This window comes from Motacilla alba, chromosome 7, assembly GCF_015832195.1.
Source record: "Motacilla alba alba isolate MOTALB_02 chromosome 7, Motacilla_alba_V1.0_pri, whole genome shotgun sequence".
Classification (NCBI taxonomy): domain Eukaryota; kingdom Metazoa; phylum Chordata; class Aves; order Passeriformes; family Motacillidae; genus Motacilla; species Motacilla alba.
In genome coordinates, this window is record NC_052022.1 from 10,379,170 (window position 1) to 10,405,206 (window position 26,037).

The following is a 26,037-nucleotide window of genomic DNA, read 5'->3' on the forward strand; positions in this document are numbered from 1 at the left end:
ATACAGGTTAATAAATAATCTGTATTTGTATATAGTCACTGTAGATATATTATCTTACTATTGTTTACACAAATCATGGAACACAGAATAAGAGATTAGTTAGTTTTACATCAAAGTTGTACATCATAGTTTAACATATTTACAAATAACTACATCATAGTTTTACATCAAAAGTAATACATCTTTTCCCATTGCCATCTGAATATGCCGAGAATTTGTATTTTTCCTAAGAAATTGAAAGAATTTAAATTCTCCTTAATCTCTGTGGATTTAATGCAGTAAGTGGCTTTTTTAAACAAAGATTTGAGTGCTTTTTAGTGTGCCTTTCTAATAAAAAATGAACCCTCAGGGGTAAGGGAATGTGGTGGGAAAAGCCTATATTCCTTTTGCTTTGGTGAAAATATATGTGGGTATAAAAAGTACCATTTACATGCTTTGCTTACTATTTCTGGTCTCCCAGGCTGTGTTTCCCACTGAGTTGTGCATCTTATTACTTACTGTTTCCCAACATTCATGCATATAAAAGCCTAAGGAAAGGCAAAATCCAGGAAACTTATAAGTGGAATCATTGTGATGGACTTTTAAATCTATCACCCTGTGTAACACCTTATCAAAAACCTGTTGAAAGGACAGAGAGATCACTGTCCACCAGAAAGGCTCCAGCTGAGCTACACATTGTGCCAGGCTCTGTGCAAAAACTGTTCTCTGTGAGATGCCTTTCAGAAAATCATAGCTCTCTTCCATATTATCTTACACTATTTGACCTGCGTGAAACCAACAGCTGTGGTTATGAAATGGTGGCAGCTTTTGTTATCTACAATAAACTAGACACAAGGTCTGAAAAGAAGTCATTGAAATGTACCTGTGTTTTATCAAACCCATCTGTAGGAGCAGTAGGTAGGGCTCTCTGATGTCCCCCATGGACTGCCTTGGCATGATGGTGAGGGGAGGGAATTGAGTGCACCAGCAGAAGCCGATTGAGGAAGGGAAAGGGACAGAGAAAATTAACTGACAGAGAAATTTTTAGTAACTGTGTGTTGGCTCTTATATTCTTTGTTTTCATTCTTAGAGATGAACCTACTCCTTTGTGAGAGCAATAAGAATTTAGAGTGATGAGGGAGCTATTAAATGGCTATAGGTGATTAGAGAGCATTAACATAATAGACAGAGATCAGATCTCCTCTTTTTTCACATCCAGCTGAATAAGCTTGAGGATGCATAGATACTTAATGAAGTCATGCCTTTATGCTAATGTCAAACAAAATTTTCCTTGGGTTCCAGATTGCCTTTCTGGTGCCAGATGTGCCGTATTTTTATTGTCCGTAGTTTTGGCAGCAGAAATGCCCTGCAGCGTTACGAAAGAGGACGTTGCAGCCAGAAACACAGTGACTTGCAGTATCTCAGCTGAGAGCTTTGCCTCTGCCTTCTTCCTTTCCTCCTCTCCTCCTGCTTTGGGCTCTGAAGCCAGCACTCCTTGAGAGCATGTGGATTTTGAACCCCAGCAGAGGTTATGTGGTCAAAGGGACTTTGGAGGAATGAGGGAAATCAAGCACTAATCCTGGCCAGGACTTTCTGTGCAGTTTTTGTATTTGTGTCCTGTTTTCATTTCTGCTTCCCTACTATTTTCCTGGTACAGGTCATGGATTTTGTTCCTGATGTATGAAACTAGCAAGCACCTAGCAGTGGCCAGGGAACGTGAACTTCTGTGGTTGTTGCACTTGAAGCCACCCTTTTGCAAACAGTTTCTAGCTTTTTGTGTATGGTTTTCCCTTCAATATTTTATTGTCAAAATAAAGCCAAGTGTTTTCAAAAGGAAGTAAAATCACACAGTATCTTTTCAACATAAATAGGAATAGGAGTTATTTGCTTAATCTCAAATGATCCGCATCCCATCTTTTCACTCCAAAATCAATTTTATTGCTGCTTTTCCAAAAAAGACCTGTAAGGCTAAAATTGAAGGAGCCCTTAGGTAGATTATATGTAGGGTGCTCCTGTTACTTCGTAAAATTGTGAAATGTTTAAGCATTTATCAGATAAACACTGAGTCACTGCATAGTGCTATCATAAATAAACAACTAAAAGCATTTACAAGCTTCAGAAGAATTTGAAAATAGTTAACATTCAGGCTTTGTAATTTGGCCTCTGCATGATTGTACCAGTCCCTTCTGAGAAAATGCAATGATTTTAGACTAAATAACAGAATTAAAATGGACTGTGTTTTCTTGTGTAAAACATCTGTGAGAAACTAAAGTTGTCAGTAAGTAACTAATTTTTTTCTAAGTCTAGAAGGCCAAACTATCGAATTGTAAGTAAAGGAAAAAAATTACATTAAATGAGCCCCCATGGTTTCTTAATGAAATAGCATTTATGGGTTAGAACTAAAGCCTTTTTAATTGTTGCTGCTACATCAAGAAATACTTGATGATTTTTGTGATATTCTGATTAAATTGTTGGTACAAAATGCTGCTGATTAACATACACTCCTAAACAACAGTAGCATAAGATTAGAGATCCCCTTTAAAATAATGTATTTTTAGAGTAGGGGGAAAAGCTTGTGTTTTGAAGAAACCCCATTCAAGTTGCCATGAAGTCAGAATTATTAGCCCTGTATTTGCTGTATCCTTGATGACACATGTTTGGGTAAAAGTAGTGGTTGTTTTAGCCATCATAACTTCTAATTTTTGAGCTCTTAAGTACAACAGATTTTTATATCTGTTGGTAAAGAAATATCTTCATTTCCCCTGTGCTCCAAAGAACACCAGCAATACATAGAGATGTTTTAACTACTGCCTTACAACAGGAATTGAAAAATCAGGTTCTTCAGGGACTAAAGGACTAAATTTGAAGGACTAAATCAAAGTGTATGTGCATTTTTTATATAGTACATTTACAAGGATAGGAATGTTTTCAGAAAGTTGCTTTTCTTTTCTGTCCCAGGACTAAGCTTTGAGTTTTCAGTATTTCAGATGTAATGATCCATCTTAATGTTCTTCTGCATGATTGCATTCATTCCCTCCAAGGAAATAGCTCTTTAGTCTCTCCAGTAACTTTCCTTGTACTCAAGCTCTGTTCTTTAAAGTTTTTTACTACTCACACCTCACAGACTTCTATTGTTTAGTTTTTTGTTTTGGTTTTTTTTTTTTTTTTTTTTTTTATTCTTGCCATCCTAAGTTTCTGTTTAAGCACAGAGTTGGTCTTCATCCAGGAGGTCAGCATAAACCTATGTGGTGCTTAAATTTAGTGTAAGTACTATTATTTTTTAAGATTTGTGCAGTGGTGAGGCAGTTCTGACCCCCTTCATTTCAGTTTGACAGCTTCCCTTACAAAGAGTGAGCACTGATCAGTAGCAGTGGTGAGTTGGATTTTACCCTTTCAGTCCTACAGTTTGCTCTTTTTGGAGTAGATGCCTGCACCGCCAGGTATATCATACCAGTCTGTCTCCTCACTACCATAGGATACATCTGCCTGAGATAACTTCAGAAATTGAGGCCTAAATTTTTTGGGTTTGTGATTCATATATGCAATTACTGTGAATTATTTGCTTGCTTCCATGTAATGTTTATGCAGCTCTGTGCAAGAAGGTGGTTTTATTCCAGTACCTTAATCTTTTATGTCTGCAGCACATGTTTTAGAGGAGTTAGCATTGCTGGAAAATTCCTTATGGGAAATGATTCTTCTCTGCTTCTTCTGTAGTTGCTCACACATTTCTTCTTAATAAGCTGAGACTGTTATACTATATTGTCTTCCTTGATTATAAAAATCCATTTATTTAGACAACATGTAGAAGGCATGTGAGTCCAACAGAGCAAAGAGTCAGTTGTGAGAGATGTGGAGTGCTGCTCAGACTTAATGCTGTTTGTACCACGGCTTTGGTAGAATTGCTGCTGCAACCACTATGAGCAAATTTGTTTCTTGTCACTGTCAAATTTCCTGGGAGTTGGTTCAGTTTTTTTTGTTACCTGTCCTTCTCTGAAGACTTGAACTTCCCTAATCAGACACAAAATCTGTTTCTTTGTTGGTCTAGAGCCGCACCTCTGCTTTTGTTTTTCTTTCCCTGTTTTCCTCTTCTTGTATATCTGCCTTCTAGATTTGCAATGTTATCAGCTATTTCAGTAAAAAAGGATATCAAGAACTTTTTTTTCACCATACTTTTCATTCTTTTTTCTTCCTATGCCTTTTTCCTGTGTTACTATTTTATTTGGGTTGGTTTTCCTTTTCTTCCTTTCTTTTCCTCCTTTTTTTTTCATTATGTGGATTTCTTCTTTCCTCCACATTTTGTGAGACAAAGTTTCCCTTTGAGGGACAAAGGGGTTTCCTGCAAGGCATTAGAGCAGTGAAGGTGCCCGTGCTGATATTGTTTAGTTCTGCTGTTTCTCTGAGTAACCAATACAAACCAGGGGGCTATGGTGAACCACAGGAGTTTATTTCTCTAGATGAGTTTCCCCCAACTTCTTGGTTATTTTCTGTACAGCATTAGTCACTTCCAGGCAGGTGCTGTGGGAAGCCCTGAGGCTGATCAGTGTGGTCTGATGGTGAATCAGGCACTTTAGAGTTGTGCTTCCATAGCACCAATCCAAATGGGTCTCGCTCAGGTCCCATATTTCCATTCTCACATGCATCAATGTCTCCCTGCTCAGTGCCAAGAAAAGACCTGCAGCATGAGCCAGTGAGACAAGATTTTGGCTAGAAAAAGCTTTGCTAGAGAAGAGAAAAAACTTCCCCTCCAGGCTGCTTCCAAATTTATGTTGAGCTCAAATTACCCCAGTACAAACTTAACTTTTTACCTCCAGGAGGTTCAGTGGGTTTTCTCAGTGAGTTGTTGTCTTTTTTTCTAATCACTAAATTTGTGAGTTGTGACTTTTTCTCCAACCTGGCACTTTCTGTTGCTGTAATACCATTTTGGAAGTGCTTGATATTCCTTTGAAAATTTTGAAGGTAGGGATAAGCAAAATAAAAATATTTTCACATGTGGATAGAACGTAGGGTTGGAATTTTAAAGGCAAGACGTAAGAGGTCTGAACACGAGCTAAACCAAACAAAAAATGTATCCAAGGGACTGATAAATATTTATGACTTTTTATATTTGGTCATGATCACTGTCTGGGCTTCAGAAGTGTCTTTGCTCAGGCTATTAGAGCAGGAGTAGACTTCCTGGTCTACTGTACCATATAGATCACAGTCAAATGGTCTTGTTTCATAGCTTCTGAATGGCTGTGGCTGGTGGAAACAATGTATCACAGAGAGACTTAAGAGTGGATTATTTAATTCTAAATTCCCTCGGTATTTGATTGTACAGCCGCAAAAGAAAAATTTTAAACCCCCTAATCCAACAGTGTGTTTTGTGGTATATATTGATAACTTCAGGTTTCAGTCCATCCCATCATCAATCAATTGCCGAAGTGAAGTACAGGAGAGGAGCGTGGTGAGCTCAAACCTATTGGATATTGACCATCTAACAATCTAAACGGTTTGTAATTACTTACAGAGTTACAAATCCTGTGCTGCAATGAGCTCACATTTCTAACTCATCAATCACAGCAATGGCAACTTGTAGCATCCCCTAGGGTTTTCAGGTTAATTTAGCAGTGATTACAGGCACCGAAGCTTTGCATTTTTTTTTTTTTTCACCTGAAAGCCTGTACTTGGGGAAAAATGAGTGTGATTTCTCAGTGGTACTCTCTGATATCTATTAACAGTGATTTAAGAGGACTCTCAGAAGGAGGACAGTTCCATTCCTATTTCTTGTCTTTCTGCTTGGAACACTGGCAAGGCAAAACAGCTATATTAGGTGGTTTCAGTTGTTTTTGCCTTCTGAGAGCTGAAACAAAACCTCTGTCTCAAAATCATGTTAAGTTTAAGGTCAGTTAAAGTTTGTCTTGAAAATTCCAGTAAGAATTTTTTTTGTTCTTTTTTTGACTTCACAGAAAAGAAGAGCAGCAAGAAGGCAGACGATGCACAGGCTGCAAAGTTAAACAAGACTTTTGCACCTATCTTCCTTCAGGGCCTGACTGACCTCAAAGTAATGGATGGAAGTCAAGTGATAATGACTGTAGAGGTATCAGGTGTGTAGCTATAGAACAGCATTACATAAAAAATTTAAATCCTGCTGCAAAGTGTGTGTTTTTTTCCCATATTTTTAGCAGGTGTCTTTGCATTTGGAAATAATATTTCTAGGAACTAGTTTTTTAAAAGCTAGGTTGGTCTAATGTGTTCTTCAGCATGGCTGAACATTGTCCATTGTTAACATCTTCAGACCTGTAAAAGTGTTTCTTGATTGGAATGATATATAATGACATAAGTTTAATATGGGTCCTCTTGTTGAAGTGGACTTGTAATAGCTTTTGTTGTGAACCAAAAAAAGATTGAGTTCCTGTTGAACTGTTGATTGAGCTGGGGTAAGATTAGTGCTGGAGAAAGAGCAGTCCTGGAATGAACTTTGGTATCAGAAACTCTTAATAACCATCCTTGTGGGGTCTAGAACTCATTCTCCCTCTCATGTTGTATACATGCTTCCCTTATTCATTTGTATTTTAATATTAATAAGAAAGACCATTTCATATTACACAGCATTGACAGAGTTAATAATAGAAATTCCTGAATATTTTGAATATGAAATTGCAGAATCAGGTGGCAAAGAGCCTCCAAACTTGTTCCTTTTTTTAATTGGCATATGGGTGGGGTTTTGTGTGTGTCTCAGATTTTTGTTGCTTGCTTATTTTTAGCTAACCCATCTCCTGAAATTATCTGGCTGCATAATGGGAAAGAAATCCAGGAGACAGAAGATTTCCACTTTGAGAAGAAAGGCAATGAGTACAGTCTGTACATCCAGGAGGTGTTTCCTGAAGACACAGGCAAATACACCTGTGAAGCCTGGAATGAAGTAGGAGAAAGTCAAACACAGGCTACTTTGACAGTTCAAGGTAGAAAGCTCCTCTTCACTTATAAAATGGTGAAAGAAAATTATTATTGTAATGTGCTGGAGGAATGTCTGTTTAAAATACATGAGTGTTTATAAGGTTTGTTGTGAAGGATGCTTAAGTTCTCAGTCTCTTCATCTGAATTAAAAAGGATATTGAGCAGAAGCAGCTTTAAAAAAAATCTTTTTGCTCTGGAACATTATGTTACTATTTCAAAAATGCATTCCTGAGTCCTATTTCTAGGGACAGTGCAAAACTGCTAAATGCAGCTTTAGATTACAACTATCAGGCTTACTTAACTGTGGATTAAAGTAAACCTTTTAATATGTTTTTTGTTTCTAATTGAAATCCTTTTTCTTTGAAAAAGCTTCCTAGGAGCTAGGTATCCTGGCTTTAATGGTAGCATTGTAGTGATAGCAGGTGAGGAAGACATGATTTCTGCAATCTGAGAACTAGCTGCAAAAAATCTGGCTTTGAATCTTCTGACTTGATGTTAACCCCACAGCAAACACTCAAGTACCTACAGACTTCCTGTGACTGGGCACACACTACCTTTGTGACAGGGACTTCTTCTAGTATTACTGAGTATTAACATTTCCTCAGAGCTACTACTGAGAATTAGTGGAAATCACTGTGAGACTTTTAATGTTTTTAATGTGGATATCTTATCTGCAGTGTTTGAGGGAGCTGTTTAGTCTGTTGTCACTGTCTGCTCTGAATTCAGACCTTCCTCTTTCCTCCAGTCCCCCCTGAGATCTGGCCTTGGGGTCAGTCTTCTATATTAAATGCAATTTAATGCAATTGTTAATGATGATTTATTGCATGAGCTCTCAACTGCACAGCAGTCATAGTGCTGTTACTTGCCCCTAAAGCTATTCCTGCCCGTATTCTCTAAGGACAAATCTCCAAGATTCCTTTTAGGGCAACTTTAAAGTCCCTTTGTTTTGCTCTTAATATAAGCTTGGATCAAGCCAGTAAAGTGCCAAGTAAATGATTAATTTTAGTACGAGCACAAGTTACTTCCAAAATTGAAGTCTGGCTTATTCTCAGATTAAAAACTTATATCATGCATGTTCAAAATAACTTTCCTTGCCTGTGATTGCCTTCCCTGAAATTAGTTAGCTTAGTGGTGACATTCAAGCTTGGCATTTTCTTCTGATTTGTAAACTGTGTTTGTAAACTACAGAGCCTCAGGATGGTATTCAGCCCTGGTTCATTAGCAAACCGAGATCAGTGACAGCAGCTCCTGGGCAAAATGTCCTGATATCCTGTGCCATTGCTGGAGATCCTTTCCCCACTGTTCACTGGTTTAAAGATGGGAAGGAAATAATGCCGGGAACAGCATGTGAAATCCTGCAAAATGAAGACATCTTCACACTGGTCTTGAGGAATGTGCAGTCTCGTCATGCAGGGCAGTATGAAATTCAGCTCAGGTATGTTGGCTGTGAAAAAGAACCAATTGGTTATATTAGAAAAAAAGACCAATTAGTTATATTTACCCTCAAGTTAAAATTTCTGCTCAAAGAAGACAGGAGTCCTACCCTATCCAAGTGGAATATTAGGGTACTAAAGAAACAGAATATTTCTGAGGAATAAAAAAGAACTAATAAAACTCCAAGAGAAGAAACATAAGAGGAGTCAGAAAATAAGGACAAAGCAGTATGGCTTCTTTTTGTGATCCTGTAAAACAAAGCTTTGTGGCACCAATGTGGGAAGCAATTTCTAGCAAGGAAAACCACAATCAATGTCCTGAGTTTTGGAGCTATTGTTTATCATGTTCGGCATCTCTCTAGGTATTTGTAAGGATGCCTCTTTCCATGGAAACAAGCTGTCTAGGGAGGGCAGTTGCACAAGATCCATACCTTTAAGGGGAAAAAGTGCTTCCTGGCCGTGCTTGAAATGTCTGAATCTTGTAAGCAAGTTGTAGTCTCTTTTTGCTGACATTTCTTTGAAATGAGGCACCTTGATGTCTTGAATGTCTTGTCATTCTTACAAAATCTGGAAGAGTTGTTTTGAATTTAGTTTTATTTTAAATGAAGAGTTAGATTTGCTGGCTCCTTACCTTGTAGAAAGTGTCACAGCACTTTGCACCTGCAATGGAAATCATTCTGTGCTATTAGCTGTGCATAGATGTAGTTGATTTACTTGGCTAGTGTTTGGGCCTTTCTTTATTAAAATTACTTCATCATCATGAACATTTGAAATTATTTGGTTTTCTCCACACACTCACTTTTTAGTCCAGGTGTACTAGTCTGAATTGTCCTTTGCCAACCTGCAAATAAATTACCCATATCTTCTTAATGCAAGAAAGGAGGGAATTTCTTAATAAATTCAACCTATTTAGCTTGTAAACAGTGAGTTTAATTTTTTATAGGTACAGGTTTTTTTCCAACCAGTGCGGCCCAAATGATGGATATGTCACTATGTCGATGTCTCCTAGCCCAAAGGCATGTTTTCATGGACTATGACAGGCAGACACAAACTAGCTTCAGTATATTTTAGTATTTAAAGTCAAATGAGGCAGTCATTTTTCACCAGAAAAGGGCGGTTTATAAAATTATAGCTGTTGAATATCAAGATTTCTTAAATAATTAAGTTTTTCTATACTTAATTTCAAGTCTTATTAATAACATTTAGGTAGGTGGGGGCACATGTGCTATGACATTGCAAATCAGCTCTTCAGTAGATTTAGGCCCTTTGTAGTCTGCAATACTCTGTGAACTGGCTCATTTCAGAGTTGGCTTTTTTGCAGTTGGCCCAGGTCATCTGGGACGTTCATAATGCTCATTTGAGCAGGTCATGTCTACAGAAATCCTTGCCTTTATTTTCCTTTTGGGATCAGGGGTGTTTCTACCACTCAGTATCTCTGGCAGGATTAGAAATGCCAGTTCAATTTCGTTCAGGTCACCAACCTCTACAGGAGAGAGCAGAAACTGTGAGATCTCCTGCCTTCTGCTGGTACATTTCCACACCTCAGTGTGTGTGCCCTGGGCATGGGCATCTTCCCTTATGAAATGCTGGTGGTTTCACTTGGACTGAAAAGAGAATGAGATATTTCAGCAAAACTTTAAGGGTGGAAGAATGAAAGAGGACAAAGGAGAGCCAAGAGAGCTTTGTGGAGAGTTTTGTTGGGACTGATGTAGGAAGTTGACCATATTGATCAGGTGTAGGTGGTGATCACTCAGACCAAATTTGTCACTGAAGACCTTTTTTCAAAGTGGAAGTCTGATATTATCATAACTCTGGAATGTACACTTAGAAAATAAAATTTTTCAGACAATTATTAGATGAGAGGAATTTTTGGGGGGAAGGAGAAAAAGTAAAGTTGTAGTTATAAAACAAGAAAGCAGATGACATGCTAGTTGCAGCTATTCACTAATCCTTTCACTGCAGAAATAACTGGGGATCCCACAAAGATCAGTGCATACATGCAGGCTTTTTCCAATCCATAATGAGTAATGCTGTGCTGCAGTTAGAGCAAAGGGAATGCTGGTACCTCATTTTTACCCTGCTGTCACTTGTAAAATTCCAGTTTGTGTTCAGAGAACAGAAAGCCATGTGTTTTTAGGCACTGGTTGTGTACTATGAGTAACAGAGAGGTAACAGCCTTAGCCATACCCAAGGAGCCAAAAGTCAGCTGTGTAACTTCAAGTTTGCCGTAGAGTTGCAGTAATCTTCAGCACTAGTCTTGACTAAATAGCTGTTGAACTGGCTGAATTTGTCTTGAATACTTGTTTAAGAAGTGTTTATATATTCAGAAACTGTTTTAACAGTACCTGAGAGGAAGAGCGCTGTGTTTTGTGTCTTTCTCTCAAAAACTCCTACAAAGTCCATTAACAAATATGGAATAACTGAGAAAACATTAGTCAATTCACTAAAGAGTTTACTGACAGTAGGCTATTTTTAAACATAATCATTTCCATTCGAATAAAATGTGCAGCTCCTTTTCATATAATAATTTTAGAAGCAGGTTGCATAGCTGCTCTTACAGAGTCACTCCTTCTCCATCTCTCTTATTTTAGTCCAGGCAGTTTCCTACTGGTGTTAATTATTTTCCCATTTTGTTCTCCATTATTCTTAAGCTCTAAATTCTGTCCTGATACTTCCACAATTCTTTCGTCATGTTGGCTGCTCACAAATTAAAAATTTGGTCTTAAAAAATGTGGGTTTAAAAAAAGATCTGTTTGACTCTTGCTGGTTCTTTCTCTTTTAGTTAGAGCTGATAAGGACGTGGAGTCCAGTGTGGTCCTGGTGTGATCCATCCATGATTGCTGATTTGCTTTCTGTCTTACCATCCCTCTGCATTATTTAGAATACACCTTTGCTTTGCCTTTTACTATTTAGCAGACTGCTAAGTCTGGATTTTAGAAGAGTAGTCAATGTAGCCCCTCCTGGTCCTTTTTTAAACCTACACAGGCCTATGATTCCTCTACATTTGCATTTTTAATTTTAATTGTCTTAATAATGTTCCATTGAGCCTGTTATGTCTCAGACTCCAAGGAACAGTGCTGCATAAATATTAAAAGAACAGATTCACCCACTTCTGCAGTTCATCTGTTGAAATTTGGACATTTTACAGCCTTCAAAATGCTTAAAATGGAAAATAAAAATCCTTTTCCTTGCTCATAAAAATAAAGATACCTATTTCCCCTTCTACCCTTTGCATCCTTCCAGTGATGCAGGCACTGGTATCCTGTTATCCCAATATGACTTTCAGCGTGTACATCATAAATGTGAGAACTGGACAGAGACTGTGCTTTTTGAACAAACCTTTATAGCCATACAATCCACATGAGACACCTCAGAAATCATGCTACAGTTCATTTAACAAATCATCTGCTTTGTTATCTTTTGTCTTCTCAGACATTAAGTGTTTTTCTTCTCCCACACTCCATCTTCCATACAAGCTTGGTTACTGTTGATTAGTATTGATTTAGATATTTTGATAATCTGCTTAAAATAGGGGAAAACATTCATTTTATAAATCAGTGGTACTTTGAACACTCTGCAATTCAGGTTATGTAAAAAGCACTCCTAAGATTACATTTCATTAGGCTAAACAGTAAATACAGCTCTGTCTTTCTGTAAAATTCAGTTTGCAAACCTTGTTTTCTCCTATTAATATACTGTCTATTTTTAGAGAAGAAAGCCATTACTCTTTCTTGTTCCATCCTCCCACATAGTGCTGTAAAATGCAAATAAAAATATTGTTCTTTCAGGTATAAAAAGCTTTTGGTAAAACCCTCAAGAGAGGTAAAACAGTGCATCCTCTTTGAAGCCAGTAGAGCTGTTCTGCTTTATGCCACCTAGAGTCATGATCCAGTAGATGAGTTGCTTTCTTTGGGGCTAAAGCTTCATGGACTCTGGACTATCTCTCCATTTAACTCACAGAAAAGTTTCAAAACCTCTTTCTGAGGATTTGCAGTTACCTGCACTGAAGCACCAGCTATAAGTAGGGATCAACTTCTCCTCCCCTTTCAGTTCATTCTTGAAAAAATGTCATTTACTCTGCAATATTTATTTCACACTTGGTAGGCTGGTAGGAAATTTCAGTATGTCCCCTCAGTATAATTACAACTCCTTTTTTTCCTGTTCCTCCAGGGAGTGCTTCCTAGGGACATGCAGACAATAAGTCTCATCTAAGGTTCAGTGAAAATATTTGAGTAGGTTCTGCCAAGAAACTAGTATTTCAAGATATTTTGAACATAAAAGCCATTCCAGGGAAAACTGATCCCACAATAGGACACAGAGCTATTTTTAAAATTGCCTCAGGCTTTGCAGCTGGGGTTTTATTTGTTTTTGGTGGGCTTTTTTATTAATATTCCTTGACATTTTAAAGATAAGTCCTGTGCATGAGCATTCTACAGAATAGTCCTGCAAAAGTCAACACTTCCAGGCACTTCTTTACAGCAGGTACTAAGCACAGGTTTTATCCATGTCTATCATTATTCCACAATAACGGAGCCACTAAGATCTGTCTGGGTTTTGTTGACAAAATGCCAAAACAGAGAATCTCAAGCTGCACAAGTAATGTTGTTATTGCCAAGATTCAAAACAGCAGAGATGTGAAAGAATTGAAGATGTGCCCATGTACTGCAAGGCTCTCTTTTTTCTAACTGCCCCTATGCATCTTTGCCTTCTGAAATTGCATAAATGTAAAAATATTCACCAAGATTCTGAATTATTCTTGATTGAAATTGGTATCTAAATCACCCAATCCTTCTTCATTTTTCTTGGCTTGTTTCTCTTTTTCCATCCTGTGGTCTCCCAGCTGGGTCACCTTTTAACTTCACCTTTCACTGGATTCAGAAGACAAGAGTTTGTTCTCTCTGCTCCTAAAATCATCAGTTTGATTTCACTGGGAGCAGGCCTTACTCTGGGATGGCTACACTTCTGAACAGACACAGACTCAAGGTCTGTATCCAGTAGTCTGGATAGTCAACCATTCACTTGAATCAGAAATCATAATTAAGATCAAAAAACTACCTTGTGAATAATTTTTCCATCTAGGTACTTGTATGTCCCACTGTTGCCATAATTTGTAAGTGCTTCCCAAGGTTTTAAAAATAGAAAGAACAAAATGCTCTCCTACTTTCTTACCCCCTCCTTTATTTTCCAAACCCTGTGAAAAATAGCTTACTTTAGAAGGATTTACTTTGCCTGCCTTATTTGCTTCTCTGCATATGCAAAGAATTTGCAGAGGGAAAGATGCCTTGCAGAAATGGGTCCTGCAGAAATGCTACCATTCTTCACAGTGGTCAGGACCACATGCAATATCCCTGAATTCCTCTCCTGGGACTGTGCTGTCTCTGTTACTTCAACCTCTCCCACTGGTGACACAATTCTTGTGGACAAATATTCCTGCCAGTCATGACAGAAGCTGAGCAGGGCTGCCTCAACATTTAATGTACTCTGCAAATTGTCTATACTTCAGCATGCATGGCTTGTCCTTTGTCAGCTTTGGATTGGTTTTAAGTCTTGAACAGGAGGGCTCTTGAGGTAAACCAGCAGCCTGTAAAGCCCTGCAGCACCGGTGAGTGAGCAGCTCCAGAGTGTGTCTGCTTTCCTTAAAAACTTTGGAGAAGCAGAGAAAAAAACTCATGAGTTCCAATAGCAGCAAAAAGGGCCAGTTTGAAATTCATTATATGAAAACAACAGGTTTTCAGAAGTGTTGCTACCCTGCCATAATTTTATGCCAATCAGTATGCTGGGAGGAGGTGACGTGCTATTATTTTTATTTATCTTTCCATTTGTCTTAGCTTCTTTCTATTTCTCTTGCTTCCAAATGGAGGCCACATGTAGGAGTGAGTAAGAATGGCAGGTCTCCAGTGCAGGGCTGAGTTCAACACTCTCTGCATTGACTTGGATCCTCTCCTGCCCTTTGGACGGTTTCTGTTTGGTACTCAGATGTTATCTTGTTTTTTGTGTTGAAGAAAATGAGGGCTGTGGCTTTCAGTGCTGTCCTCATGGATTGCCTTCCATAGCAGTTTGTAGTGTACATATTCCGACTCACTGGATGTCAAAGTGTTAAAAACATTCCTCTGGTCTCTTGTTGTTAATGGTCTTAAGATATGTTTCTATCAACAGGGCCTTTACTTTACAATCCAGATACTTTGATCAAACCTTCAATTTCTTTGTAGTTTTCATGTTAGGCTGATACACTGTTTCTTTTTCTAAAGCAATAGAAGTCAAGGGAAATCCATCTGAGAAAGTGATGGCACTAATTGCTCTTATAAAGACAAAGTTTTGTGCTGAATATGTGATTCTGTTATCTGTGTTAATTATCTTGTCTTCACTGCAAGTTTAAAAAATGGGTAAAATTATAGAGGTTTTTTCACCCAAGCAGTACCATATCTAGGAAAGTATTTCCATGCTCTATTTAAAAACCAGGCCTGACAATATATTTATGGCAAGCTAGCAGTCCTGAGTCCATGTTTTAAACCTCAGGGCTAAGTGGACTTGAAGGTGCTCTTTTCTAGATATTTCAAAGCAGAACACAGCTGGGAAAACCTGCCTCTCTTGCCTTCTTCCCCTCCAACACATGTGTTTTGCTCATGTCTAGGAAATGTTTTCAGTAGCAAAACTTATTTTTGTTCAAAAAAGATAAATAATCCAGGACTTTCAAGTCCATTTACAAGCTTATACCTGAACTGGGAAGGACAGAAGTGATTTCACTAATAAAAGGTATTTCTAGTCCTTAATCAGTTCAAGTCTGGTTTTTTAATAGCAGTCAGGGGAGTGGTGGCAATAGTTACTCAACTGCTGCCCTGGGGGAGTTAAATTTTGCTTTTGGCATCCCCTGTGTTAAGCAGAGATGAGCTGTTTGGGGCTGGAAGAATGATATATATCTGCGGGAGGGAGGGAGCTGCAGGGGAGCGGGGAGCACTTTAAATGAATTCTTTAATGGGAGCCCTTTCCAGAAGGCATCCGTGGTATTCCTCTGCAAAAGGAAGAATAAGTACTCAGCGCCATATATGGTGACACTTTTATGTTTTTTAATATAAACATGTACAGGCTGGAGCAATCCGTGTAGATGGGTTTTGCTGATTGGTTGGGCCAGAGGGGAGGGAAGGAAATGAGACCCGGTTTTTTAATATCTTAACATTAGAAAACTTAAGAGCTTGGGTTTGAATAAATAAACAGTAGGCAGAGTTGGAAAGATTTTCAGCTTTGTAAAATAGCCCTTTCCTCTGTCTTGATTTTCCAGCTTTTGTATTTATTTTCCTTTAGCTTGTTTGTTTGCAGCTGCTTCATTCTGTAAATTGCTTTGATTTTTGTTCAGGGAGTATGTTGTTCCCAGTGCAGATAGCAACAGATCAGTAAAAGCTATTTGAGATAGCTTGGCTCCAAATATAAGGGGACCAAATCCACTCAGTCAGTCCCCACAATGCTGGGCATAGAAAAGGGGAATGCCACACTGGGTAAGAGCTGGTTTAGTGCAACACACAATCACTTAGCTCAGGCAAGTTACAAAGGAAGAAACCCCTGTTTTTCTGACTTCACTTAAATATTTCAGGAACCAAGTTGGAGAATGCAGCTGCCAGGTGTCTCTGATGCTGCGGGAGAGTTCAGCTTCCACAGCAGAAATGCTCAGAGAGTGAGTATTTTTCCCAGGGACTTGCATGGGTGGGTTCTATTTTTTGCTCCGTTAATTCCCTGCCCTTACAGACCCAGGCTGGCTGCTGTTCAACCTAATCCCCAAATGTGACCTAACAAATTGTTTTCATCATACAAGCTAAGCACATTGTACCAAGCCAGAGTAGAGAAGATCTTTTTTGTTTGTGCCCTTATATGGCTCCTGAAGTCATCATTGATGCAATAAACTAATGGAGTATGCTCCTCTAATCAACCTCCCCTTCTATAAACACATTTTGTTCCTGCTCTGAGATTGTTGCCTGACATTTTTAAACCAGCCCCTTTCCTGGCTCTCTCTTTCTTTTCTTTTTCGGATCATAGTGGGAGGGAATCAGCCAGCTCTGGAGAGCAAAGAGATGGTGGAGATCATGGTAAACTAACATTTGGTAGAACAAGTGGCTTCAAAAAGAACAGCAGCGTAACCAGAGTAGCTGAGGAAGAGCAGGAGGACGTCCGAGGCGTGTTGAAGAGGCGAGTGGAAACTCGGGAGCACACAGAGGAGAGCCTGAGGCAGCAGGAAGCTGAACAGCTCGATTTCCGTGATATTTTAGGCAAGAAAGTCAGCACCAAAAGTTTTTCTGAGGAGGAACTGAAAGAAATCCCAGCCGAGCAAATGGACTTCCGAGCAAACCTGCAGCGGCAGGTCAAACCCAAGACCTTGTCAGAGGAGGAGAGGAAAGTCCATGCTCCCCAGCAGGTGGACTTCCGCTCTGTGCTGGCCAAGAAGGGTACCCCAAAAACCCCATTGCCAGAGAAGGCACCACCTCCTAAACCTGCAGTTACAGATTTCAGGTCTGTGCTGGGCTCCAAGAAAAAGCCACCTGCGGAGAATGGCAGCGCTGGCACCCCCGCACCAAACGCTCGTGCCAACTCTGAAGCCCAGAATGCGACCCCCAATTCTCAAGCCCCTGTTGCCAAACCAGCAGTGAAGAAAGAGGAGAAGAATGACAGAAACTGTGAACGGGGGTGTGCAGTGGTGGATGGCGGAATAATTGGGAAAAAAGCTGAAAACAAAGCACCAGCAAGCAAACCACCAGCAAGCAAAGGAACAGCACCCTCCTTTACAGAGAAGCTTCAGGATGCTCAAGTAGCTGATGGTGAAAAATTGGTCTTACAATGTCGGATTTCCTCTGATCCCCCTGCAGCTGTCACCTGGACTCTAGACAGCAAAGCCATCAAATCATCAAAGTCTATTGTCATCTCCCAAGAAGGTAAATTAATTGCATTACAAGCCAGCTGGATGGCACACTGTTATATCTGGCTCTTGATTAATAATATTTAGTTCATTAAAGGTAATGCAATATTTATTTAAGTCCTGTGCCAGTAACTGCTTCCAGATGCAGCTTTCTTGTTATTTCAGTGGAGTACACAAGGAACAGTACTGTTTGACATTTCTTGCAGATTCCCCTTTAACAGCCTGCAGATGTAAATTTTATAAAGTTGAACTTCTTGCATTTTTAAATGCTGTTTACATTGCTAACGCTGTTTAAGGAGCTGGTACATGATGCTTATTTAAACTAAGCTTTAAGGATTTAGAACATTGAAAGCATAATAATATTATTGCTGGTTTACAAATTCTAATTGAATTCTTCTGTATGTTTAATATTTCAGGCTTTTTATTGCAATAAGAAACACAGAAGCAAAGAGGGGTTGTGTCATAGAAAGAAATTACTACAACTACCAGTTAAGATCAGAGTTGAGAACAGATTTCCAGTGTATTTAAAACCCCACCACAGATGCTTCTGTTCCCATTACAAGCACTGAAATGTTTTAACTCCACTGGCTTGGTGACTTTTAACTAACTTCAAAACTGTATAGAATTTGGTTAGAAGTCCTTGGAGGGAATACTTATTGTTTTCAAAGTGAGTAATTCCCTTAGATTTCTCATTTTGAATGATCAAACCCACCAGACTGCTTTTTGCATGAAAGTTAATGTTGTATCTAGACAAAATATGTTTTCCTTGGGACAAAAATAGGAAGGAAGGACAATTGATAGAACAAAAAAACCCTTTCTTTACTTCCTATGTGTTCCATAAAACACTGAGGAAATTATCTGGAGAATTATATCCTCTGGCACATTGTAGCAAAAAAGTTCATGTTCTCAGTGAGAATTACTGCTTGAAACTGGGGTCTGCATTCTTACTTTTCAATCTCCCTTCATTTAACCCTGGTTATTTTTAGTGTTACCAAATGAGAGCCAAATTATTATGCAGAACAGTTCAGCACAACCAGTGAATCCTTGTGCAGTGTTCCAAGCAGAGTAACACAGGCATTCTCCTGAAGTGGATGCAGTCAGAAATTGCATTGTCTTCAGAGAGGCTTGGGGTGCTCGAGTAGTGCATTAAGGAGATACCAAAGCAGATGGAGGAAGGCAAATGGTACCAGGTGCATTGTGTCTGACTTGTGTCTGAAGTAGCATAATGTGGTTTTGGGGGTTTTCTTGTGAGTACATGTTGATCTTCACCTAAGGGGACTGTATAGAATAAGGATAAGCATCATGTACATGAGAAAACATTGACTGGTGGAAATGCCATTCTTACAAAAAGGACTGACAGAATCAGTCAGTTTAGCCAGCCTTATGCTGGAAGCAAGATTTCAAGGCTTTTCGTGGAGTCACTCAGAATGAAAAAGAAATGATCCATCCCAAAGTTCCATGGCTCCTGTCAAAGTACATTAGATAGACAGCACCTCTGTACCAAAGCTTCTGAGCCATTCTGGAGCCTCCTAAAGTCCCAAAGCTTTAGTGTTATGGTGCTGCAGAAAGCCGTTTTCTTCACTGAAATAATCTGAGTAATTGACTATTATAATCCCCCAGCTCTTATTCCCTCTATAAAATGGAACTGTGGAGCTGCAAATCGAGGCTAGCTGTTTACAGATGTCCAGAAATGCTCAGCCACCTGTCAGAGCAGGGCAAGAGGCTTCTCCCATCCAGCTTGTCTGGGCTGGGTGACACTCCTGGTCACAACACTCCAGGGTGTTCGGTATTAACAGTGCTTTCCCCTGAGGTCAGGATCAAAGCTCAGTTCTGCAGAAGCAATCCACTGTTCCAGGACAGCTTCTTGCAGGGGGTGAAGACACTGTCCCTGTGTTCCACTTGTACCTGCACTGTTACACTGAACCATGCTTAGGAGTCAGTGTTATCAGTATCTCAAAGTTAGGCTTTCTTGTGCTCATATTTGCAGAGGATCTTGGAAAGAAATATTACACAGGGCTCTAAGTTTTGTCCTTTAATGGAAAGACAAGGAATGAGGATTAGAACTATTTTTTTTAAACCTTATTACATACCCTCTGGTGTATGCACCCACTGAGAGGGTGCATTGCATGATGGTCAGTTTTGTTTTTTTCCTGACAGTACCTGCTAGCTTTGGCACTTGGAGCAGAATGTGTTGCTGTTCTCTCGATGTTGGGTTCTTTCATGCCAACTCTTAAGTAATTAACTAGGTATGCATGATCCTTTAAGTTCCAGATTTCACAGATATTCAGCTTTCTCAGTTTCCCTAATTAGGAGCACATACTTACTTGAGGGAACTAGGAGAGGAGAAGGAATAACTGGAATAACAGACTAGAACTGAGAAACAGCAAATTCATTCAGAATCAGGAAATACTGTTCAATAGGGAAACTTTATGGATTAGTCTCAAAGATAGTGCTTGGAGCAGCCTTAAACATAGAGAGCCACAATAACAGGGGATGCAGCACACAGCAGGCCAAAGGCAAAGTCCCAGTTTCCATCCTTGGCCCCAAACACTGAAAATGCAACACCATTACACCCACAGTTGTACCTCAGCAGCAGTGCCTTTGTCAAAGCTTGGAGCAGCATTTAGTGGGCCCTGGAGGTAACGCCCTGGAGTCATCCTCACCTGGAAGAAGGTTGAGTCTGTGGGGAAGAAGAGGAATTCAGAGCAAAAAGACATAGCTCACTTTAGTGTGTTTAGATCTTGCAAAGACATTTTTTTATTTCTTTGCTGTGACCTTGCCCCTCCTTCTGTTCAGCAACAAAATTCACAATGGAAGAGGATAGACTAGATCTGTTCTTAGCCATTTCACCAACTGCTTTTGTGCTGTTGTGATGTTTGGTGGTGACCATGGGGGTTTTTTTCAGATTCACCAGAGGTATTTCACATTAACTTACATATTCTTAATGAGCAGGATACTGGAAAATTCCCTATCTAGAGTAAAGCATGTCCATCTGTTTCTTAGCCACACTACTAGCCCATCTTAGTATGGAATACTGTCCCACAAACTGGTCAGTGTAAGTAATGCATATGTTGTGAAGATAAATACATAAAATTCAGTTTCAGGAGCATGTGATTAAACAGTGGCATATTTGGGCAGGAAGGTCAAACTCAGAAATACATTTGTGTGTACCATGTTCACAGGACAGGCAAGCTATGTAAAAACTATGTGTAGTCACTCACTGAAAATTACTTTCCTTGGCATATTTGTCGTAGTTGATACTGAGGCCCTTTACCAGTTAGAAACAAGGCTGTTCACAGGTCTCCTGTGTGCTTGCAGAGCCTGACTGACACTAAACTGCCCACCCAGTGCAGTTTAGCCATTAGAGTGCAGGAGAAGGGAGAGAGCTATCCCTGCTTCCCTTGTACCATTGGAGAAGCCTGGGTACAAACACCAGCATCAGAATAGTCTCTGACTGGTAAGGCTTTGCCAAAAGAAAAGCTAAAGCCTGCTCCTAAAGTGACCTTTATCTTCAGGCATATTTATGCAGCATTTGGGCTGATTTCTGGTGGTTAATCTAGGGCTCGCAGTGTATTCTATTATTCCAGGGTTAATTTAGTTACAAGTCAGAATCTGGGCAGCATTATCCTGAATGTCACAATCACAACAATAGCTGATAGCAAGTCATGTTCCTTCCATTTTACATTTCAACTATTTTCCCTTTGAAATCATGAACATCAGTACACTTTTTCTTCCATTCCTTTTTATACTTCCCCAAATAGTACTCTGTTGGTTGGTTGGCATGATATTTTGCTTAATGTATTGTTATTATGATGAAGTAAGCTCTTGCACTATTTTTCTGATGTGGAACAATTTTATTAATGGTTTGATTTTATATTTTTCTTCTTTTAAACCTGTCAAAGTGCAATTATCTACATTCCTGAGATTGATATTAATGTGCTTTTTGCCCATTAAAGATCAAAATAAGTGGTTGCTAACAATAAAAAGAGGGTGCTCATAAATTGGAGCATTATACATTCATACAGTATGGGGTAGGTGATGCATGGTTAAGAGGCACTTTAATGAGAGGCTTCTTTGCTTGAAGGCATGGGGGGCTTTTTGTTTGGAAAAAAAGTTTTTAAGAAGGCTCTAGCAGACATTGCAGTGAAGTTAGACATATAAGGACAGAGCAGAACAATTTTCCTCACAGGGTGAACCCTTTAGAGCAGGACCCATTTTGGTTTACATTTGTATAGCACTGGCCCAGCAACGCCCTGTGCTACTGTCCTGCTGTGTGACTCACTCTGGGACAGAAAATCCACTGAGAAAGTTCTTGCATGGCTCAAAAAGTTGTTCTGTAAGATAGCAGTGAAAGTGTTGTGCACAACATCCTCAGTAAACTGGCCAGCTGGGGTGTACAAGTGAATACAAGTCTAAACTCACACATTTTGCCATTTTTTAAGTCAGTTTGCTCTGCTTTTTTTTTGATAGATTTAGTACTCTGTGACTGTATAGGTAGAAGAGGAATTTTCTAATATAGACTCAGGTAGCAGTGATGCTGTAGCTTAGAAAATGCCCTGAGTTTGTATTGCTTTGTCTAAACCAGCATTTTTTTCTTCCCAAGTTTCTTGGCAGCGTGGAGATTTGGTAATCTTATTAGCAATAATGCCTTAACAACTTTCTTGTGACTTAACTCCTAAATCTTCCTACCAGTCATGCAAGTCTACGTCTGCCAGTCTAGTTAGGATCTGCTGTGACTTTTTTGTTTTCTTTTTAATTAAATTTGAGCAAGAATGTGGTGTATCATTAACACGACTCTATGCACCACTGAAAGTAGATGCATTTTGCACCCTACAAAAGCTTCTTCAGAAAGTTTAAGGTTGTGGAAATCATCTGAGCATCAGTTCTGACACAATACCATGGTTGTCACAGGCCACATTTCCCTCTGCACTGTCATTTATATCTGAATCTGTTCTCGTCCAGAAAATGCATGAAGTGTGGATTTAAGTACAGCAAAAGAGAGATATTTCCTATAACCACTGGCAATTTATTGCAAAGTCTAGCTATTCTAGTAAGAGTTGTGTTATTAAATCAAGAAAGAAAACAATGCCTTATTTCTAACTTGACAGAAAGGCTTTGGCTCTGTAACCAAGATAGCTTACTTCTTTTTGTTTTTGAAACTTGACAGGTCAGGCACTTTCTAGCTTTCTCTCCATGATTCACTTCATCCAGCCCTTGGAGGTTTGGGGCTGTTTTGGTTTGGTTCTCTTTCCAATACCTCCTCTCCAGTTGCTGTTTCTTAGTTTATTATCCTCTTTAGAAAAGAGGAAGCAGAATCATATGTGGGTATCAGCATCAGTGAGAAGGAAGGAGATCACCTTCCTGTTGCTGCCCTCACTGGAGGTTATTGGTCCTCTTTCTACCTCACAACTTTGGAACTCATGTTTGTCATTTCTCTATTAGACCTTTAAACCTCCTGAATATACAGCATCCCTTGGTGCCATTGGTGCTTCTCTTTTCACTGTCTCAAGCTCCCTTTTCTTTGAGTGAATAAGACTCAGCTTAAGTAAATGAGATTGTTTAGAAGAACTACCTTGCTAACTTTTCCCTTTCCAAAATTATTTCTAGCATCTATAAATTTATAAAAGGTAATTTATGAGTACTTCCATGTCATAGATTAAAATATTTAATAACTTGGGTCCTAGTCTGATTGCAGGGGAAATAGACTGAGTGATGATTTCCTATTGTCAGCTTCTTCAGGAGATCTTTATTTTGGCAGTCTAACTCCTCCTAAATCAGTGTCATTTACATAGTAACTAATGATTAATTATATAGCATTAACTAAAATCAGAATAATGTGATTTATGACAAATATTTCAGTAAGGGTTAAGAAAATTACCTTTGCACAGATACATTTGCTGGTTAAATGTTTAATGTTGTGAATCATGAAAGTAGGTTTCTTACATTGTTTTCCTTAAAGCTCTATCAATTATCAATAGTTACATTTGACATTTTTTCTTCTCTGAAATTCATGTGGTTTTTTTCACTGTTTTTTCTGTTGTCATTGTAATTATAGTCAATATTTTCCTGATCAGTCCACTTCTCATTTTTAAACATGACTGTGACACTAGCACACATTTGAACTTGCCCAGACAATTTGAGATTTATTAGAAAATTAGCTCTATAAGCCAATGAGTTCCTAAAAAAATTATTATGTCTCCTAGGCACAATTTCTCACAGAACAATGTTTATTAATACAGTACTAAATACTCCACAGTACTTTCTTGTACCATGGGATACAAATGAGAAAGCCATAAGCTTGAGTCTCCGTCATGGACAGGAATAGGAGGTTGGCCAGCTAGATGCCAGTGTGGGGACTGAGACTAAGGAGCTGTTTTTTGTTGGTTTGTGTATTTGTTTTATATCTGAGGTTGACTTTCTGTGGAGTTTCATGGAAAGAATGCAGAAGCCTAGAGATATTTTAAACTGTCTTGCACTATTTTTGAGTAAGTCAGAGAACCCTTTAATAGCTCAAAATTCAAGGGAAAGGCTCTGTGTATCTAAACCAGAGTCTCCAGTAAACTATCAGCTTCTGTGGCTGTTAAGGTCTTTTCTAGAGCTGCACCAGTCCCAATGTCTAGGTGGTAGATTCCAGTATTCATGTTTATTCCAATCCTGCACTTTGTGACAATGTTTAAGGATCATCCATGGCCTGTTTCCTAAAAACAATAGAGGGTTGGGGTGACAAAATAGATAGCAAGCATTTTTAGCTGACTGGGATTTGTGAAGTGCCAGGATTTCAGAATATCCAACTGGAGTAACCAGTCTGGGCTTTGTAGCAGTTCTGAGAAAATAATCTTGTTTTAGGTCATGATGGGGTTTGCAAAGGAAATACCAAATACTTCATTGAAAGACATTTGGCCTTCTAGTCCCGGGAATTGACTGTAGCTCTAGATCACAGAACATAGGCCTGGTTGGGAAGTTTTCTGTCCTTATGAAATCTCATCAAGTTTTGCCTGGGTTTCAGTGGTTTGGGTTTTCTTCCTGGTTTTCTGTGAAAATGAGGTTTTGACAGCCATGCTCCCTCAGCCTCCCCTTATACTCCTGATCCAGCCTGGCCAAATCTTTCTGATCCATTGGCCAATTTCATACCTAGTCCTAGTAGTCCACAGTTTCATGAATACCAGTGGCTATATAAAGGAAAGTGACCCAAATTACCTTATTTTCCCTTCACTCCTCCATTGGAGGCTACTATCATTGTGGCAGCAAGAAGCCCAGCAATCCCCATGTGTTTTGCATGTTTTGTTCCTGTGGAGTTCCTGGGGAGAAAGAAGAAGTGGGAGAAAATAGGATGGAGATTATTTCTTCTGGGAGGTGGGAGTTAGGAGGAAAAAGGACGTGGCCGTTGGGAAAAAAACAGATTTCCTTCACCCTCTTTCTCACAAAATAACTTCATTAAATGAGTGTTGAGGAGTGACCCCGTGTCACATTAGTCCTCACTGAGCTGAGGAAGGGCTTTTGAGCAGGTAGAAAACTCCTGCAGAAGCTAAAGTAAATTCTGCATTGTTCCAGTCCCTTAATGATTCAGTTAATCTTATAGGCCAGGTTCCTTTCCTGCAGTAAAGTGACCAGAGGTCTCCTTCACATGTATGTGTCTTTGTTCCATAGTTTATGGGTTTATGCAATAGCATCTTTAGGTTTCAATGTGCAATCTTTTCTAATCATGTTACATAGATTTATATAAATTCTTAGACTGGAAGTTATCTTTGGCTTGCTCTCCAAATGTCTCTTTAAGCAGCAGAGACATGTGAATTTATATTTGCTAGATGCCTGCAAGAATACTTTTCTACTGTCTCTCCTCCATTTGGAATGGAACTGGAGCTCGTGACATTTTTGGCTTCAGCCTGACTCATGGAAAAGCGTTGCCTCAGGGAGGGCACGTGGATTTTCTTTTCACCCTGTGGTTGGCTGAGCACAGCCCATGTGAGTGAGGGGTCAATGCTCCTCTTCTGAGACAGTTTTCACATCATTTCTCAGGGGAAAACAGTCATTATTTAGAGCTGCTTGATTTTGTGGAGGATGATAAAGAGGGGAAAAAATAATTTTCTTCTAACGGATGTGTGTTTTTGGCAAACCAAATTTGTTGGAAAGATTTATAAGATTTTTCTTGAATAATGACATCCATGTTTAAAATGAGAGAAAAATCTGAATGCAAAGAGCATAATTGCCATGTCCAAATGGAGTTCATCTCCAAATGGAACCAGTAAACTCCCAAAGATCTTCAGCTGGAGGAGGGACAGGTCCTTTTCATGGACCAGTATCACCTGTGCCTGTGCCATCTCCCACATCACAGGGGATACATTTGATGGGGAGTCTGGGGTTGAGCACTCTGGGAGTCTTCCAGTTAACACAGAGAGAAAGGTGCTGGGAAATTTCCTTACATCTCAGGAAACAGGGTAAACATCTGAAAAAAAAATCCATCTCTTCAATTCTTTAATTAGGAATGACTGTGAGAAAGGCAAACAGAGGAAAGGGGAAGGTTTTACTGCAGCTGAGGTAAGTGCAGGGTGGAGGTGTTCTGGACAGGCCAACAGCAATGGGCAGAAGTGCACAAGGCCTCAGGCTGTGTTTGGGGAACAGACCCAACTTTCCTAAGAAGAAGAAGAAGAAAGCAAGCCCACACTTCAACTTCACTTAATGAGGGATATTTGGAAGGGGAAAGTGTGGAGCATTTCAATTGGGGTTCACCCTGGGGAGGAAAGTACTTCATTGTTCCAGGCAATGCAAGTGAAAGTAAGGGACAAGGTTCTT

General features: G+C 39.3%; 1 protein-coding gene across 5 annotated transcripts in view; it reads left to right on the forward strand.

Annotated features, from left to right (window-relative positions):
* Nucleotides 1-26,037, forward strand: part of MYLK (myosin light chain kinase) — a 198,375-nt gene that overhangs the window by 108,837 nt on the left and 63,501 nt on the right. For 4 of the 5 annotated variants that reach the window (XM_038142902.1, XM_038142903.1, XM_038142904.1 and 1 more), the window contains 5 exons: nucleotides 5,925-6,062; nucleotides 6,723-6,920; nucleotides 8,104-8,350; nucleotides 15,934-16,014; nucleotides 16,374-17,263. In XM_038142902.1, coding sequence (XP_037998830.1) covers nucleotides 5,925-6,062; nucleotides 6,723-6,920; nucleotides 8,104-8,350; nucleotides 15,934-16,014; nucleotides 16,374-17,263 — 1,554 coding nt within the window. Of the gene's footprint in view, nucleotides 1-5,924; nucleotides 6,063-6,722; nucleotides 6,921-8,103; nucleotides 8,351-15,372; nucleotides 15,839-15,933; nucleotides 16,015-16,373; nucleotides 17,264-26,037 lie in introns of those variants that run through there. The other variant, XM_038142906.1, reaches the window with a different exon arrangement.